Below are 19,978 nucleotides of genomic sequence, written 5' to 3'. Positions count from 1 at the left end.
GTTTATATTTCCACCAGTGAGATTGAGAAATGAGGTAAGGAAGGATACCAGCATCTGCTGTTTCCAGTTAGTGTTCATTGCTAGTTCTTTTTAGTTTTCAACTTAAAAAAAAAAGTACCTGGGTTTCACCAAAGATGAAGTACTGAGCATTTAATTTAATTAATTTAATGTAGAGATACAACACAGTTACCGACCCTTCCAGCCCATGAGCCCCCACCACTCAAATACACTCATGTGACAAATTAACCTAAAGGTCTTTGGAATGCAGGACAGCACATGATTTAACTCTCAAGTTAAATCATGCTCTGTCTTGTATTTTGGGCCTCCAATAAGACCCAAAATGCTGGATAGCTCATGATTGGAGATGAAAGGAAAATGAGTGAAAAATTAGTTGCACAGTCTGCCGAAGGACAAGAATAGTCGAGGGTTTGAAGCAAAAACACTTCATCAGGACTATTTTTCTCCCACTGATGCTGCTCAACCTACTGAGTTCCTTGAGCCGATCGTGTTTGGCTTCAGGTTCCAGGGTCTGCAGTCTCCTCTGTGTGTCTACAGTGGGGAAGGGTTATTTGGTTAGCATTTAAGTACTTGTGAAGTAAGGAAGGAGGTGCACAAAGCAGGGCAGTAGCACAGTTGTTAGGGCACAAGGGAGAAGACATGATGAGAGACAGACATAGATGACTATGCATTCCCAATTGATCTCACATGGCACAAAGCAGTAGACCTAAATTATACAACTATACTAAAATTGCCTTCCTGAGCCTCCATCTCCCCAAAGCTTAGTGTACTATAAAAGTGGAGCCATGGAACCAGTTGGTGCAGATGGGTATGATCACATAGGACCATTTGTCCAATAACCCTGACAAGGGAATGATTAACATCTCTTCATCTTGATCAGAGGTTGAGATATTGCAGTCACCATAATGACATCCTTCCCTTCCTTTCTACTCCTCTGTCTTGAACTGAACGTGCTATATTCACAACCATTCTGATGAATTTCTGGTCACTGACCCATCCACAAATGCAGTGTATGTCCCAGTGGTTCTCTGCTGAGATCTACTAATGAATGATACCTGACCTTTGAATTCTCCAGCTTAAATGTCCTCCTTAGTGAACGCAAATAGGAAGTGCTCATGCGCAGACTCCCATTATGGTCCATAATGGATTTAGTCAGAATCATAATAAACATTTATTGTCATGAACATGTCAAAAAATGTGTTGTTTTGTGGCAGCATCACAGAGCCAACATTTATATAAACCACCTTACAAAAGAAACAAAAATGGTGCGAGCTTTATAAAAAAAAGTGAAAGTGAGGTCACTACTCCATTGATCATTCAGAACACTTTCCCAGATTACCCCTAAATACACCTTAGGATTTTCCTTCATCTTGTCCACCAGTAATATATCATGGCCCTGCCTTGCTCTCCCAAATTCTTTCTTACTTCTCTCCCTTAACTTTCAATATCCCTGAAGGGAATCTCCTGGTTTTATTTCTCTATACTTTCTATTTACTTTCATTTTTTTTTCCTTTAAGCCCTCAACATACCTTGATATCCAGGGTTTCTTGGAATTATTATCCATACCTTTCCTGGATAAGTAGGAGAATTTCAAAAGTAATGAGAACAATTTGAATGACTCCTACCTATCCAGTGTAGGCCGACTGCTCTTGTCTATTTTAACCAGGTCCTATCTGATTATATTAAAATTAGCCTTTCACCAAGTGAGGGCCTTTATTTCTGGACCATCTTGATCCTTTTCCTCAATTACCTTTAAACTGAGTCATAGTCACTCTTTCCTCTGAGCACATGTCCAGCTACATTCCCAAACATTCAGTCCAGTACATTCAGTCCCAAACATTCATTCAGTTCAAGCTATCTATGCACTGGTTCAAAAGCTCTCCTGGAGGCACTTCAAAAATTCCACACTCTTTGAGCCTCATTCCCACAGAGAGTTGTCTGTCTTCAGACTCACCCAATGCATACTTGGAGAACACTGTATTATATCCCTCCTGCATTGCATCAAACCCAAAGGCATGAATATGACATTTTCCAACCTCGCGTAACCCCAACCTTTATCTGGTTCCACTTTTTCCATCGGTCATCATTCTCCCAGCTCATTCCAGTATCCACTTTTCATTCACCTCACCTTGCCCCAGGGGTCTCCTCCCGTCCCGTCTCCCCCCTGCACTTCTTCCATCTTAATTTGTCCAGAACCTTATTGGCCCCTCCCCTGCACCCTCCCTCACCCTCCATTTTATACCTGATATTTCTACTCATTAAAGGGCACCCGACCCAAAACATTAACAGTGTTTCTCTCCAGGCTCTCTGCCTGACCAACTGAGTCCTTCCAGCCCCTCTTTTGTGCTCAAGATTCCAGCACCTGTGGAAATGAACAGCTGTGTACTTATGGGAAAGAAAATCACATATAACTTAAGGAATAAGTATGAAACTTTTGGAAAGGTCTGGCAGCCACACCTGGACCACATCGGGGCCCAGATACAGTAATAAAAAGGAACAAAAAGGCGTATCAAAGTAAATATATATTTAAAAATGTAGTTTCCCAAACTATACTCTATCTACTTAAAATATATGTAAGCTCTGATGGTGAATGGATCTGTATGTATGGAAGGGGAGGAGGGAGGGAGGGACTTTTTTTTTGTTTGCTGTCTTTGTGAGAAAAAATAATAATATTCCTGTATTGTATATTTAAAATGTCACTGTATAATCTTTGAAAAAAAACCAAAATATTACCAAAGTATTTCCTGCACCCTGCAGTTAATTGTGCCTCGAATATGATCATCCTCCAATCCTGCAGCTTCTTTGCTCTAGCCCAGGTAGGATTCACAAGCAATAGCCAGAACATCCGTTCTTCTCTTCTTTCAACAGACTAATATTGTATGGCTTTATTTGGTCTATTTCATCTGGATCTGACAATCTGTCCACTTTCAAGGATCCTAAACCCTTTAATCTTTCCTCTTTTACTGTTTATCCCTCCATTACATCATACTCTTCCACAGTGAAGGTGGACAGACACAAACCTTGCCTATGCCCTTTGCCTTCATAGTCCAACACTTTCATTAGGTATCATTCTTGCTTTCTTTTAAAAACACCCTTCGACTCTCTTCGATTTTAATAGAAGGGAATCTCTTCCATGTGACCACTGAGGTAAAATAACACTCTTATTTTTCTCTCGTTTATTTGCAACAACCAGCTCACTATACTCAGCAAACTCTTCCCATCTCTCTCTCTCTCTCCAATCTTTATTGATGTTGAGGGAGGCTTTGCTTTTTTGCTCCGTTATGCTTGCTCTCTGTTGATCACAGAGCTCACTGCTTGCTATCTCAACTGGGAGGGCTCACAGCCTACATTCAGTATTCAATTCAGGCACAACATCCAAATCCCATGATGTCATCTGCCAGCACCGAGCCTCAGAACTCCCTGCTGAGATGATGGAAAATAGTCGGTAATTCAAACTAACAAGGATAAAATAAATAAAAGAAAAATAACATTGTTGGGACAGAATCGTGAACTTTCCACAGTGAATGCTGCTGCAAGAACACAAAGAACAATTAGAAACATGATATAATCCTCAAAACACTTTCTGGCTATTTACTGCTTGAATATAAAGATGTCACCAACTTCCTGACCTTTTGAGCTGCAGATGATTCCACATAGTGCCAATCGCCGTCTCTTTCCATATTTCTGCTCTCTGCAGCATTCAGGATGTCACTAATTAAGGAAAGGGGCACTTTGCCTCCCATTCCCTGAAGTGGAGAGGCAGGCAGATATGTGAAAGCGGAGGGCCGCCCAGAAATGCAGGGGGTGATGAACCTTGCACAGCATGGTGTCTGCACACATTACAATGGTCGAATTTCCCTGCACCTAACACATTTCAACTGCTGTCCATCATAAATGAAGACTGGATTTTGTCCCTAGCCTTTTTTTTTTCCACTGGTATCCAAGTTAATTGGCCATGCAGTGTCCCAGTTTAGGAAGCTGTTATTGCTGTTTTCACTGGGCCACTTTTAGCCTGCTTTCACACTGATCACAAGTCATCCCCAGGGATAGGAGAGTCTACCTTCAACAATAGTCCCAGGATGCAACTGGTCCTTTTTTCACTGGGTTAATCAGCATGCCAGCATCAGCTAACACCGGGGATGTGTGTAGGGGTCAAGGCCATCAATCCCCAGTGAGATTTTGCATGATTTGACACCAGCAAGCTGATTGATTCGCTTTTCCACTGGACCCTTAACCAGTAAATTGGCCGTCAATTCCTGGGACAAGGTGCTAGTGTAAAATGGGTTCCTGATTCCTCTGTGCCTGCCTGAATATTTGACCATCTAAGTGACTGTTGGCAACCCAGTGGAGCACTAGAGTCATGTTTTCATACATATCAGAACAGCCCATTTGGTCCATGCTTAATCTCAGCTAGGCCCATTTTCCTGCTGGCATTTCCTTGCACCTGCTGCATATAAAATATGATTCCAGGCAAAAAAATGTTTTAAAGCTTTTATTAAGGTTAGAGCAAGATCTTCAGTCTGCTAATCCCTCAAAATTCCAAAAGCATTTGGAATAGTGGGCACCACTGTTTAATCTTGGCCTTGCCATCAACATCTACATTCCATAAACAAATAAAGATGGTAAGCCTTGACTCTCCAATTTAAAATGTCAGTAAGTGATCTAAGTTACAGTGCAGAGCTTAAAGGAGAAGATGGAAAAAGAAAATCCCCCAGGTCTGCACCAGGCCAATGAGAGGCCTTTGTGAATTGCCAACTAGTTCATTGTTCTTTTTTCATCGACGTGAGGCTCAGCCACAAAAGGGCTACTAACATCATGAAGGACTCCATCACCCTGTCATCATCTTGTCTCATGGCTCTCTTCAGGCAGAAGGTATAGAAGCCTGAAGTCCAGCACCTCCAGGTTCAACAACAGATGTTAGCAACAGCTGTCAGGGCCCTGAGCCTCCCCATATTTCTCTACTGTTCTAACCCTAAACAACCATAAACCAACTACAGAACAGTTAGTGTAGCAGTTAGCACAACAGTGTTACAGCACCAGTGATCGGGACCAGGGTTCGAATCCCGCACTGTCTGTAAGGAGTTTGTACATACTCCCTGTGTCTGTGTGGGTTTTCCCCAGGCACTCCAGTTTCCTCCTGCTGTTCAAAAACGTACCAGGAATTGTAGGTCAACTGGGTGTAATTGGGTAGCACAAGCTCGTGGGGCAGAGAGGCCTGTTACTATGCTGTATGTCTAAATTTAATTTCACTTTCAATTTAATCCCCCAGGATCACCAAAAGGTCTGTCTACACCCACTGTTTTTTTTAAATCTTGCACTAACTGCAACTGTAAATATTTATTGATCTGTCCTTGGATGTTTATTAGCTCATTCTCTGTCTTGCATTTGTGGTCATTAAAATTTGTACAATTCTTGTTGGTTTATCTTACCTGCCTGTTTGGTCTAGCTGTACATTGCCCTCTCTAGTTTTCAGCACATCTCTTTGAACTATTCCCTTCTTGAAACTGAGCCAATACATTCCCAGTCATAAGGGTATGAAATAGTTCATGAACTGCAGAATAAAATCATTACTCCAACTTCACTGCTGCAGTTCCCAAAGATGGGAGGCATAATTATGCCTGTCCACCCAGTGAACGTGGTTCAATTCCTGCCCTGGGTACTAGGACTACTTTCTGACCACCTCCCACACTGCCCACACGTATCTGCATTCAAAATAACTCACAGCAATTCGGACTTACGCCTGATCACCACCTCCATACTTTAAGGGGAAAATGAAACCAAGGAAGCAAAACATTTTGAAACCTAGGATTCCTTCACAAGATTGATTAAAACTAGGCGCTGGCAACTGGGATGAAAGAATCACGATCCAAACAATGAAGGATCTCTCCTTTCAATTCAATTTTTAAAAAAAGAACAATGAAGTTGTTGCTAGTGATATTCTTGACATGTTCTGGCACCCCTTCCTCCACAACGTGCTGTCTATACTGGGGGCAGGAAGGAAGAACGTGCAATTGAAATTTCTGCCCACATGTGCATCCAATCAACTTTACAAAAGACATTAATGACTTGTCAGTTATGTGCCCTGTCATTTTCTGTTCAATTAATTCTTTCATTGTGTGCTCGTTAAAACAAAACACAAAGAGCTGTTTGCACACAACAACTAATTGTTAAAATTCATTACATTTCCTTTAGTGTGTTCTTGATTTCTTACTAAAACAACCCAGCCTACTGAGTAGACAGGATTTAAAATTTGGCTTATCCTAGCAGAGTAACGAAGTGCTCAGGCCCAAAATGTTGGTTACCTTTTATTTCATATGGAGCTGCGTGACCTGCTGAGTTTTTCCAGCACATTTGTGTGTTGAACTCGACATCAGAACCTGCAGACTTTCTTTTTTAACTAGGATATGGAAAGAATGGTTTTAGCACACAAACACTGGCCTAAAAATGTATTTGCTCCACAATTTAGGCAGTCAGAACAATATAGCACCTCAATACAGGCCTCAAAAGGGTGACAGTCCCCACCTTGCTGTGTAAGCCTGTTGTAAGGCTTACAGCAACATCGCCAGTCACTTCAACTGACTGCAGAGACTGTAACTGAGAATGACTGCAGAGTTAGAGAGCAAACAGCACTTTGGACTTGTAGTAGCCATTGGCAAGAGGAGTTTGAATAATGTCACGGAACTTCCTCTGAGGATGGCAGTGCAGGAGAACTGACATCACAAAGTCAATGGGGAAATCGTTATGTGGACACCCGAGGAACTGCTCCCAGATTTTCTTTATTCTATCCAATGGTTTTCTTTAATTTTGATCTCAAAAAATGGTGCAGAACACTATTTTCTTCAACACCATTTTTTGAGATCAAAATTAAAGAAAACTACTTCAATATCTCAGACTTCACTTTTTAAATGTTTTTAAATTTTATTTACATCATAGTAGAAGCCAATTCCAGTCTATGCTGCCCAGTTACAGCCAAATTAACCTACAACCCCTGTATGTTTTGGAGGACAGGAAGAAACCAGAGGAAACCAGTGCAGAGATGGGAAGAACGTACAAACTCCTTTCAGAGGGCGCTGGAACTTCCATGACTTTACTAATGACTGATGGTACACTAATGGAGAGTAATTAGCTGAGTTGGCTACATCTTGCGATTTGTGAACAGGACATATCTGAACAATTCCCCACATTCTTGGGTTGCAGCCAGTGTTCTAACTATATTAGAACAGCTTTCCTAAATGTGAGGCTAACCTGGAGTACAAGCAATATGGACCATAATAGTTTTATTTCTGGTCCCAAAGCCTTTGTATCCAGTGCTCTAGGCTGCTTCTTGACATCACATGGAATGAATCTAACTGGCTGGGGCCTTGCATCTGTGATGATGGAGATCTCAGAAGGAAGTGAGATGGATCATTTATTCAACATTTCTAGATGAACGTGCTTTTGAATGCTACCACATTTTATTTAGCATCTATATGTTGCACTGAACCATCGTTGAAAGTGGGGATGTTTCTGGGACCTCCTCCTCTCTTTAGCTGTTCTCTGAATTACAGTGTGGATTCTGTCCATTTAGAGATATTTTGGACATGATTTTCTCTTCAACAATTCAAAGAAAAGTTTAAGGAGCCCCACCAATCCCTCTGCAAGGACTTTTTTGGCTCAACAATATTTAGTGAAGGAAAAATACAGGACAAGCTTCTCTTTCCTTTTCAATCCTTTTTATTAATCATACTATAGGTAAACAATACATGAGGGGAATAGGCATATATAATCAGAAAGGGAATCATTATCACTATATGATATAACATATTGGATTACACCACAATTAAAGAATATGATCTCATCTCCTCAAACTGAAATCTTCAAATAAAAAATGCTATTATATAAAACTCCACCTAATGTAAGAAAAAAACCCAAAAAGACTGGGGCAGCCTATCCTGAGAATTTATTAATAAAATTAATCATCTGGTCTTCACCAACAAAGAGAAAAGAAATAAAATTAAATATAGACTGGAAGGGAAAATAATTATAATTATAATTCTGAAATAATCATACTAATTAAGTCATGTGAAAATAATTTATAAAAGGTCACCAAGTATCTTAAAATTCAACAGAACTATTAAATGTATGACCTCAAATTTTCTCTAAACTCAAACATGACATCATTTGAGAGAGCCACTGAGTCAAAGTAGGTGGATTAGAATCTTTCCATTTAAATAAGATCACTCTTCTAGAAAAGACTATATTTTGATGTGTGGAAGTGGAAACTCAACCCACTTCCAGAAGTATAATTCCAAAAAGAGCAGTCAATGGGTTAGGTTGCAAACTGATATCCAGTATTGTTGACAAAATCTTTAAAATATCTATCAGTACCTCTCCAGCATGACCAAAACATATGAGTTAGAGAAGCCACTTCTGATTTACATCTATCACATATAGGACTTATATAAGAAAAAATATGGGGCAATTTGTTTTTCAACATATGTGGCTAATGTACCACTTTAAACTGAATCACAAAATAACAAGCACATATTGAAGAGGCATTAACCAATCCAAAAATCTTCTCCCATGATTCTTCAGGAAGATGTAACTGAAGATCCTCTTCCCAGGCCCTTTTAATTTTGTTATTAGAATTTGATTACAAATTATTGGGTTCTCAAACTTATCAAGTTTGCCTACTTCAGCAATTTGCCTTCATTTTCTGTCTGTGGTTCAACCAACCAGAACACAAAGGATTAGTTCATGTGAGAGCATGAACTTCACATTGAATAGTAGACAAAGAAATGCAGGAGGAACTCAGCAGATCACACAGCATCCATGGGTAGGAGTGGCCAGTCAACATTTCAGGTCTGAACCCTTTCTTAAGATGAAGATAGAATAGGTGAAATTACATATATATAGGGGAAGAAGCTGAGGGGGGGGGGAGTGCAGAGGTGTTAAAAAGGAACATATGGGAGGTGAAGAGGCAGTGGAGAGACAGGTAGAGGAAGAAACCATTAGGAAGTGGGAGGGAAGAATGTATTAGGAGTAGGTAAAAAAGAGATGGAATTGGCCTCACCCTATCAGAGGAAACAGGCAATAATAAGATCCAGTCATTGCAGCCATAACACAGGCACTTGCCCCAATAATCCACCTGAACATTACTGTGAGATATCAATTCATGAACCTCTGCTGACTTCAGTTGTCTTCCTGCTCTGTGATGTTCACCAGTTACACCACTAGATGGAGTGCCTTACTTTGATGAGACTTTCAACCAGGAACCTTTAAAATTATTAAAGTGACCTTTTGCAAAATATCTCCCGAGTCCAATGATTTCAATAATTTTGCTTCCCTTTTATGGTGTTGTTTGTAGTTCACCAAATGATCTTCATAGTGTGATTAGAAAAGGAATAGAATGCAGAAATAACAATGTCTACCCTTGGAGAGGTACCTGGTTAGCTGTAACCATTGAAATGTGTTGAAGATGGAAAGTTGAGGAGAAATACAAGGCTTCCTTTGAATTTATCACAGGGAAAAAAGTAAATCTTTGCGAGCGAAAATCATGAGCTGGACATATGAAAGTGGGAAGATTGTAAAACCTCTTTATCATTCCCTCCAGATTATTTGGCTCTCAGAGAGGGACCAAAGGAAGGGGGTGAGGTACTTGTTCTGTTTTGATTGGGAATGATGCACAGCATTCCAGCAGTGGAAGAAGGAGGACACCATTTCCACTCTAGTAATGAAGGTGCTTAGAGAATCAGTGACTGTGAAGCACGTTAGATAGGTGCGACAGGAATGAAAATACTTGTTATAATCCTATGGGAAAATGTGTGAATATGATATTGCAGAATAAGTATCATTTTTTATAAACTAAATAAACTTTTAATGGCATGTTCTGGTTGTTATTTTCATTCAATATCAATTTTGACCTGTATTCAGCAAAAATCTATCTTCAGCAAGTTTTACAACAGGGGTGGCCAAACCTTTTTGGTTGTGGGCCACATACAGCAAAATATAAGGAGTTGTGGGCCAAATAATATTAAGCCCAGCAGTTTTCAACCAGTTACACTGCAAGAAAAATGGTATTTTTAGACCAGAAAATCCCTGTGCCATCGAAAATTCATTTTCTATCAAAATAACGATAGCCCATTACTGAATAGTTTAACTGTTGACATTAGAGTAATTTGTTGATGTGCTCATATATTACCATTGGCATTTCTGTATCTGCTGCTCTTAAATTTAATTTAAATAAATACAATAAAACTCTTCAAAACTCATTCAAAAAGCAGTGCAAAATAAGAGCAGAAGACAAGGGACAAGGCAGTCACCAACATTCTTCTAGAGACTGCTGGATACACACTATGCAAACAGTGAAGAGGTCACACTCAGTCATCTTCAGAGCAAAACCAGGGTTGACACTTTATTTTTCAGCATCAACCTTCTTCCCAGAAGTCTCTAGAGGGTTCGCAACACCTTCTGGGTAAGGATGGAATTGCCTGCGGGTCAGTCGGGGAGATCAAGCTTGAAGTCCCAGTGACAACAGCCTCAGCGATGACAGCCTCGGCAACAGAAGGCCATCACAGATGCTGAGGAGATGTTGGCCATGACACCTCCACAACTCTCAGTGAATACAGTTCATGCCCAATGTGTCCACCTTAATGATTATGATGCCATGTGTAAATCTGTAGGTAGGCTATTAAAATTAACAGATTCCTTGCAAATCAAACAAATGCAATTCCTCTTAACATCAGTGAAAAAGTATTTATTTTTCCACCGTGTGAAATTTTTGGCACTCGCTTGCTATCAACTGAGGTAAACATTTTATTTAGCCTGAGGTAAACATTTTAATCAATGAGTACCATTGCAATAGTCAGTCTAGTAGTTGTTCAAAATGGCAGCAACATCTAGTTTTGAAACTAAGAAGTGCGATGTACATACAGTGTAAGTTATTGTTAGAGACCATGTTCTAACAGGCCATAATCCCATTTTATTTTTAAAATTCACCCTGAGCCACTTAAAAATGGGCAATGAGTCGCAGTTGGCCCAGGGCTGTAGTTTTGCCCCCCCCCCCCACCATGTGTTTCAAACACATATTCACACACAATAGTACTTAATTGAATCTAAACATTAAATACATGCCAAAATGTACACACTTCCACTCTAAATTTATTCTCACAATTTTTCCTGTCTGATATGTGTAACCTTACTTCACAAAGCAAAGCACAACCAATATGGCGATCTCTTGACAATGAATACATAAAATAATAGCCTGAATTACATTAAATTAAAAACTTCAAGTCAGCATGCATATGGTTCCCTAACATAAACTGCTTCTCTTTCTTCCAGTAATAAACAGTAATAATGACAAAGTGAAGAGAGGAAGGTTTAGGGGAGACATTAGGGGCAAGTTTTTTACACAGAGTTGTGGGTGCCTGGAATGTCTTGCCAGGGATGGTGGTGGAGGCTGAAATATTAGATACTTTTAAGAGACTCTTAGACAGGCACATGGATGAAAGAAGAATAGAGGGTTATGAGGTAGGAAGGGTTTAGTTTTTTTAAGGTCAGCACAACATCATGGGCTGAAGGGCCTGTACTATGCTGCAAAGTTCTATGTAATAGTGATAAAAGAAGTAATTTATGTTCCTCGTATTATTTCAGTGCGGTGTTGGGGGTGTGCTACACTGTCAGAGGTTGTCATTAGCACAGCCATTCTTAATGGGGGTCACAGCACATTTAAGGGGGCCGCGGACTGAAACAATAAAATATTGCTTATTTTTTTAAGTAGTGCCTGCCACATTGACCACCGCCAGTGGGCTGATATCGCCTCAAACCGTGCATCTTGGCGCCTCACAGTTCGGCGGGCAGCAACCTCCTCTGAAGAAGACCGCAGAGCCCACCTCACTGACAAAAGACAAAGGAGGAAAAACAAAACACCCAACCCCAACCAACCAATTTTCCCTTGCAACCACTGCAACCGTGTCTGCCTGTCCCGCATCGGTCTTGTCAGCCACAAACGAGCCTGCAGCTGATGTGGACATTACCCCTCCATAAATCTTCGTCCGCGAAGCCAAGCCAAAGTAGTATAGAAGTATGGAAGAAACCAACCAAACAACTGCTCCATTGGGAAGAGTCCTTAGGGGGCCATCAGCAAGGAAAGGTTGAGAATGGCTGATCTTTCTCTCAAACCAATGAGTACCATTGCAATAGTCAGTCTGTTTAATGAAAATATTCCATGGATCATTCAAAAGAGGCTAGGATGTTTCAAGACTAATATGAAATGAGTAATTTTGGAGTTGTCTGCAGAACGTCAGTGTGCTCAGAATAGCTGTCGCACTTCTCAAGTGCAACATTCCTGAACTAACACCATTTCTTGAGAACATCTTGAGATTTCAAAATACACTATATCCAGAGTTACCATTCTGTCTGGATCTATTTTGAGAGGTTTCATTCCATGGCATATTGTTTCAAAGGAAATTGTGTCTGAAATGATGCATCACTGAATGAAAGCACAGTAATGTCTGACTTTCAACCAAGGCTAACTGGGATCGAACCAATTTTGGAATGTCTTCTGGGCAATAGGAGGGGCTCCTGAGTACAAGAAGGATTTATGTGAAGAAGGCTCCTCCTTGGGAGAAGGTGCTAAGCAGGTGGGATCTTCCAACGTAGCCAACAGTTTAGTTAGTCACCGGCTTCATGCCATAATTTCGGGTCTTGCCACTGGTGAGGGCCATCCCTCTCCCTTATGCACATACCTGTAGCTCTTCAACAAACCCCTGCTGCTGAATGTGCCCTACCTTCACATGTCACCCCACTCCAGGGGAGGAGCTCATCTGCACAGCTGCTCTGCCTGATCCCACTCAGATCTGTGTACCATCATCTGGGCTGGGTGTGTTTGCAGAATGAATATGAACAATCCCTCCCATGATTGTAGGAAGTTATCTCCTGGGTTGCTCTCAGCAGTCCCCCTGAAGATTCCATTTAATTCTCTATGACAATCTGGGAGTGTTGGCAAAGCTCATTTTACATCCATTTAAGAAACCAACTGACTGTCTCAACAGTTAAATTTTATATATATTGAGAATCCAGGAAACTACATTCTCATTGTCCCCACATTTAAATTGATTGCAGATGGGTTACCCTAGGGCATTTCATCTTGATGCCACGCTGGAGTTCTACCCCATGCCATGCCAAGCTGGTTTGAGAATATTCTCTCCATTAATTTTGAGATGTAATTATGGCTTTCAAATCTCATTAAAGTTGGCCCTCTCACTCTCTATGAGGTCTCTTCCAAATCTCTAATTGTGTGAGATCTGGTTTCTTCCATATCCCTAAATTCCATTGCTCCACCATTCATTGCTTTGTCTTCAAAACCGAGCCCCAAACTTTGCTCATCTCCCTCCTGCCCTTCTTTTAATTATCTCCTTCAAGCCTACTTCTTCAACCAAGTCTTTTAGATAGCTATTCTAATATCTTCTTCAGGGACTCAAGGGGACCAGATTTTATCTGATAATATATTAGGGATTTATGCAAGCATAAGATTTTTGGACAAGATTTCAAAGACTTCTGGAAGTAGCCAAATAAGATGGTTGTGGCGAATGTCTGCCAAGCTGCCTGTCTCCCCTCTGGCGAGCCTTGCTGTACTAACATTGGCTGAGCGTTATCTCTACTGTTAAGGACATTCCCCTTGGATATAACTGTATATGCATCTATTGTCTTTCATTATTGTACCACGAGTTTCTGCTAATAAAAGCCATGATTATTGTTTGACCACATCGTCTTTGTCTACTTCATCAACTGGCACTTCAATGGTTTCTGTGGGTCCATTGTTAAATTGAATGGATGGTTGTAATAATGTGACAACAGAAGAGCTGTATGTGTGTGTATGGAATCCAAAGCCATGGCAACAGATAAAATGCAAAGGAGTGCACTGTGGGGCAGCAAGTAGAATCAGTGCTTCAGAGCGTTGGAGACCCAAGTTTAATCCTGTCGACGGGTGATCTCTATGTGGAGTTTTCATGTACTCCATGACTGTGTGTTTCCTCTGATTAATCCCACATCCCAAACATGTGTGGGTTGGTAGGTTAATCAGCTGCTGTACATTACCTCAGTGTGCAGGTGAGTGATAGAATCTGGAGGGGTTAGAGAAGAAGAAAGGACAGTCAATGTTGGGACAATAAAATGAGATTAATAGAGGGTCAGTGTAAAATCAGTGTCCCGATGTATTGAAGTGCTAGTTTTTGTCTCTCCATGACTTTATGGCAGGACATGTAAGTAAGTAAGTTATGGATTGTCATGTGTGCTCTACAGGGGCTGAAACACAAGGGCACTAATACAAGCTTTGTGCTGATGGCTTTGAGACAACTAGGACCACAAATTTACACTGTCCCTTATTGAGGTGGAGTCAGGTTTAGTGTCATGATCATGTGATCGGACATTTGTTGTTTTGCAGCCGCAGGATTGTGCATTACTATGAATTGTGGTTCTGTAGACTCAATACTTAAAGATAAATGAGTGCATAAAAGAGAAAAAAGTGAAGTCAAATCTATAGGTTCGTTGTTTGTTCAGAAATATGATGGTGAGGGTAGGGGAGAAGGCGTTTGTGTAACGTTGAGTGTTCGTCTTCAGGCTCCTGTGCCTCCTTCCTGACAGTAACGGTGAGAAGAGGGAGAGACCCCTTGATGATAGAAGCTGCTTTTTTGAGACACAGCCTCTTAAAGATGTCTTTATTGGAGTGAAGGCTCATGTCCATGATGACACTGGCCGAGTTTACAACCTTGGTAGCCTTTTCCTGACCTGTGAATTCACACTGCCAGACCAGACAGAGATGCAACCAGTCTGAATGCTCTCCACAACATTCCAAATCTCCTCAAACTCCTAACGAAATATAGCCACTGGTAAACCTTCTTCATGATTGCATTGACATGATGGCCCAAGATATTTTTAACAGATTATCACTCATTAGAAAATGAATGACTATTTATCGTTAATAAATTTGAATAGATATAGGTTAACCAAGAGCAAAATCTCTACCTTAAAACTCAGTGATTATAACTCAAAGAAATTTAAGTGAATGGAAAGCAAACTCCGGCATCTTAAGGTGAGAAAGGCCTTCTAATGATGTCAGCACTTTTTGAAGGAAAGATAAACACATTTCCTTGAATATTTTTCCATGATTAAAAATGTTGTTACTCAGTGAAATATGTCCAATCAGTGCTGAAGAGCTTCATGTTTTAAAAAACACTTTGCCCTATGCAATCAACATGACCCTGTCCAACATAGAAAGTAAATTTTCTAACAGGGTTCTATCAAAAGTCACATCCTACATCTTTATGAAATACCACTGTATATATACAGCCAAAATCAAATGATTAGGTTAATGATTATGCTCTTAATTCACAGGTTTAGGGCAAAGTATAAAATAGTTTAGAGGATCGGAGGAAGAATTATTTCACCAAGACGGTAGTTGCAACCTGGAATACGTTGCCCGAGAGTGGTGGGACCCACACATCGTTGAAATATCTAGTCGAGCACTTGAATCTAAAAGAGCAAATGCTGGTAAGTGGTCATAGCCTTTGGCCCACTCTCTTCCAGGTCTTCACCTTTTATTATCCAAAAAAAACTTAAATAATTGTACTACTAACAAATGAACTAATTATTTTTTTCTTAAAATTAAATGCACCAAAAACAGTAAAAAGCTTTGTTTTAATCATAACATTTTACCTGTACAAAAGTTAACATTGCTTAGTCAGAAATTATTCTGCATTCCTCTAACAGAAGACTCTAGTACAAACAGAATGGTTAAATTACAATTGATTTCTCAAATTTTATACATTAAACAGTTTGCAAAAAGAATTTGCCAAGAATATCTTTTTTTTCAAATCAAACATTTTTTTCCAAAAATAGAAGTAAAAATTAACATAAATCTTTTTACTCTTGCAAACATTAAGGCACAAATTAGCACTTAAATGGAAAAACAAATTTATATGCTCAGCATACAATTGGAAGTGAAGAACAAAAGACAGTATTGGACTACATTATTCATTAACAGCATTTGTTATCATGAGTTCAGTTTTATTGTTGAGAATTAAAAGATTCACAGCTTATTGGCTAAAATATGTGGTCCCCAATTGTCCGAGTTGACAAGAAAAAACTTTTAAAACTTGATAGAAAACTTAGCATTTTATCCAGAAACTGTGATAAAGACACGATTTTAAAGCGTGTAACTTGTTTGGTAAAATGTGGTTTTCATTTTGATTTTGAAAACAGCTGGCATGTCAATCCAAAAACTACCTCCCAAACCCATGGGAAATAAGACAATTGACAAATAAGGCACCCTTTCCATTATCACACAAATTCTTGATCCCATAATAAAAAAGGTTTAATTTTTTTTTGCTTGAATTGTTCCAAGTAATAAAAAGGTAAAAATACACGATAAATACACACTTCACCAACTAGGTTTCAGAAACAACACATTTCAGAACATTACATATCCTCAATGCTTGCATCACCTTTTTCATACAGTTAAGAAATAAGACAGTTTGCAGAATCTGACCTATTGCATTCAAACATACTTTGTCCTCACAGAGGATTTCAAAGGTTTTCATTTCTCTCTGTCTTCAACCTGGATATCAGTTCATCCAAAAGCTTAGTGTCCCTTTTTCCATAAAACTAAGTCACTGATGGTTATAGTTGGTCAGAATTGGCATCTTTTGGATCAGCAGGCACTTAAACTGGAATGGCACAGTGCTCCACTTGGTCAGTCTTTCATTAGTGCATAATGCAATGGAAGACTGGTTAAGTCTCAAGGGTTCTTGAGATCATGCTTTTCCAAACCCACCACCCCCCCTACCCAATATTTATCCTGGGAAATTACAACTTGTTATGGCCTGGTCAGGGTTGTGTAAACTGGCTGTTCCCAGTTAGTTGGGCTGCGGGCTGGAGGAATGGACAGACTATTCAGAAGGGGTGATGTGTAAGGACGACGAGATGAATGAAAATAAGGGTACTGGTAGATGGTTGAAGGGTATCCGGAATATGCATTGTAGTAACTGGCACCCTGGACATCAGAATAGTCACACTGGGAGCCGGCAAAAGCAGCAGCTGTACCACTGACAGGACTGCAACCCTGGCTGCTATAGGAGTTGTAATCGGTTTGAGGTGAAGAGCCATGATGTTGGTCGCCGTAGTGGCTTGGGCTCAGCTGTTCGGTCTTAATGTGTGGCCTCTGCTGACTTGGTTCACTGGAGATGGATGAAGAAGATGAAGAGGATGAGGCACTCTTGTGGTTCCAGATGATTTGGGCTGTGCTGCTGCTTAGGTAGGAAGCGCTGTAGGAGCCAGCTGTGTTCGGTCCATGACTGTGGTCAGAGGAGAGAGGCATTGAGTGGCCATTCAGTGGTAGGTATTGGTCAAACTCATGGACGTCAAAAGTCTCCATGTTGTTGATGACCTCGCTGCTCAGCTCGCTGATATCTACGTTGCTGAAGTCAATGTTCTGGCGGCCGTTCTCTGGTATGGAACGCCCCTCCCTCTTCAGTTCATGCTTCCCTGCAAGCAGGTCTGCTTTAGGAGTGGTGGGTGGTGTCGGGGGCCCTTGTGCATGGCCTGATTAAGAACAAAAGGACATGCCTTTACTACAGAAGTCAGAAACCGAGCAAATCATTACACTGTGGCTACCAGGAATGAGGTTCGCACTTAAAAATCATGCAAGGCAGGAGGTTGCCCCTAGGCCATTGAACCTGTGCCAGTTATTCAATCAGTCAGTTCCTCCTGCTCTTTCACCCTGTCCCTGCATTCCAAACCCCCAACACCACCCATCACACCACATCCAAAATTCCTTTCAAGTTGCTGCTGCTGTGTAAAAAAAACTGAACGTTATTCCTAATATATAGACGGTCCAACCATTGCATATCTTTATCTCTGTTCGTTGCACCAACATTCGTCTGCAATGTATGAACGCCACTCAGGAGATCGGGGAGAGTAGATGTGGCTGAATCCCTTTCCACAATCCCTTAGGCAGGTCACTGCAGAATAGAACTGCAAAAAGTGTCTCTTCGTTCCACACCCTCCCCCCCCCCCCCCCCCACCCTTCCAAATACCATAAGCCTGCTATCACCTTCTAAGCTTCCGTCAGAACCAGCTGGGAACTTCCAGCAATTCTGTGACATATAATAACCATATAACCACTTACAGCACAGAACAGGCCAGTTCGGCCCTACTAGTCCATGCCGTAGCAAATCCCCACCCTCTCAGTCCCACTGACCAGCACCCGGTCCACACCCCCTCGTCCCCTCCTCTCCATGTAACTATCCAGTCTTTCCTTAAATGTAACCAATGATCCCGCCTTGACCACGTCTGCCAGAAGCACATTCCACATCTCCACCACCCTCTGCATAAAGAAATTTCCCCTCATGTTCCCCTTCTAATTTTCCCCCTTCAATCTTAAACCGTGTCCTCTAGTTTGAATCTCCCCCTTTCTTAACATATTTAACACGCAAGGACAGGTAAAGGGCCCAACGATGTCGACCCATTATTTTTTGTTTGCACCTGTTGACATCGGTTGGTGGGTCTCAAGTCTTCAACGCCGACCACCACGTTTATCGTGTGTTAACCCCGTTGGAAAAGGAAGGAAAAAGACCTGGGAAACAGTGGCAATTTTGTTTTTAAACGGAAACATCCGCTGGGTCTGAGAACTTCGGCGGAGAGGAAGTTTGTGTCACTCTGGAACGCGCACCCCAATAATCTGGCCGCCGCCCTCCAACAGTAACTGGAGATGTTGCCCTTGATAGGAGACTCCAACTACCTTGGGGAAATGGTCCGTGACTCGCCAGTTTGAAGGTCGACGTCCTCGGATCTCGCTCCTTCCAGTGGATTCCCGCTGGTGCGTCCCTCCCCCCAAAGCTCCTCACCTGTGTGCTCGGGCGGATGGTGGCCGTCGGAGACTCCTCTCCCTGCCGACAGCCCGTCCTTGTAAAGCTGGCCAACCGGCAGCTGGTTGTGCTCGGCGCCCTGCTCGGAGTCAGCCGGCCCGTTCTTCCCACTCTTCCTGCGGCGGGGCTGGTACTTGTAATCGGGGTGGTCCTTCTTGTGCTGCACCCTCAGGCGTTCCGCCTCTTCCACGAAGGGCCGCTTCTCACTCTCGCTCAGCAAGCTTTGAAAGGGAGACAGAGGTCAGTGCGGGACCTTCGCCCCCACAGCATTGTCCACGCACCCCACCCGCTCCGCCTTTCCTTCTCCAACATCCCCGACCCACCTCACTGCTCCTCCCCGTCACCTTCACCAAGTGGAAAACTCGCAATTAATAGATGTTAAGGACTTGAGGCAAGTCTGGGTGCAGGTTGTTGTCTCTTCCCAGGAACTCCTTATCTGCGCCCCCCAGGAGATGAGCTGGTCTTCCCAAGCCCGTCTTCCTTTTACAAAAGGCTTCCAGTGAATTTTCTCCTGCAATTATTAGATCATTCTACGATTGCTTCTCCCCCACTCTAACGTGACCGCACTCCACGAGTGGCAGGAGAAGGGAATGGGTTCCGCTCGGATTCTCTCCGTGATCAAAGCCTCGCCCGCTCAACGGGGAGTGGGGGAGGCGGAGGGGACCCTTCCCCATAAACGGATGCCTTCTCGTGTCCATGCAAGACAGGCCCGGTTTGCAATGAGCACGGAAGGTGTGTGGGATGGAAGCAGGGGTGGGTGATTTAAACCAGCGGGCAGGGAACGTGGCCGAATCTCTACACCCTTCGTTCGCCTTCCGTCTCTCGGACTGCTATCCGGCTGACTCCACAGTGAAGGGTTGGGGTGGGGGGTGGAGGGGGGGAGGGGGAGGAATGTGTCCCCACCGGGCAGATCGGGGAGGCGGGGAAAGGAAGCCACTGCTTCTGGACAGCGCTCCTCACATGGTGGCTAGAGCCAGGGTTGTTGCTTTCCCGATGGATGTTGAAACCCTCCCCGCATTCGGCCAACGTGAAATGGACTGTCAAGGCGGCCACAATAA

At 42.0% G+C, this 19,978-nt stretch overlaps 1 protein-coding gene across 1 annotated transcript in view; it reads right to left on the bottom strand.

The window, feature by feature from the left end:
• Positions 1-15,898: 15,898 nt before the first annotated feature.
• Positions 15,899-19,978, bottom strand: part of sox8a (SRY-box transcription factor 8a) — a 5,141-nt gene continuing 1,061 nt past the window's right edge. Inside the window, exons 2-3 of the mRNA XM_069906700.1 lie at positions 18,900-19,141; positions 15,899-17,595 (exon numbers count right to left, since the gene is read on the bottom strand). Coding sequence (XP_069762801.1) covers positions 16,871-17,595; positions 18,900-19,141 — 967 coding nt within the window. The 3' untranslated portion in view covers positions 15,899-16,870. The remainder of the gene's footprint in view (positions 17,596-18,899; positions 19,142-19,978) is intronic.

The sequence above is a fragment of the Narcine bancroftii genome, chromosome 12, assembly GCF_036971445.1.
Source record: "Narcine bancroftii isolate sNarBan1 chromosome 12, sNarBan1.hap1, whole genome shotgun sequence".
Taxonomy (NCBI): Eukaryota; Metazoa; Chordata; class Chondrichthyes; order Torpediniformes; family Narcinidae; genus Narcine; species Narcine bancroftii.
This window is presented reverse-complemented; position numbering and strand designations above follow the sequence as displayed.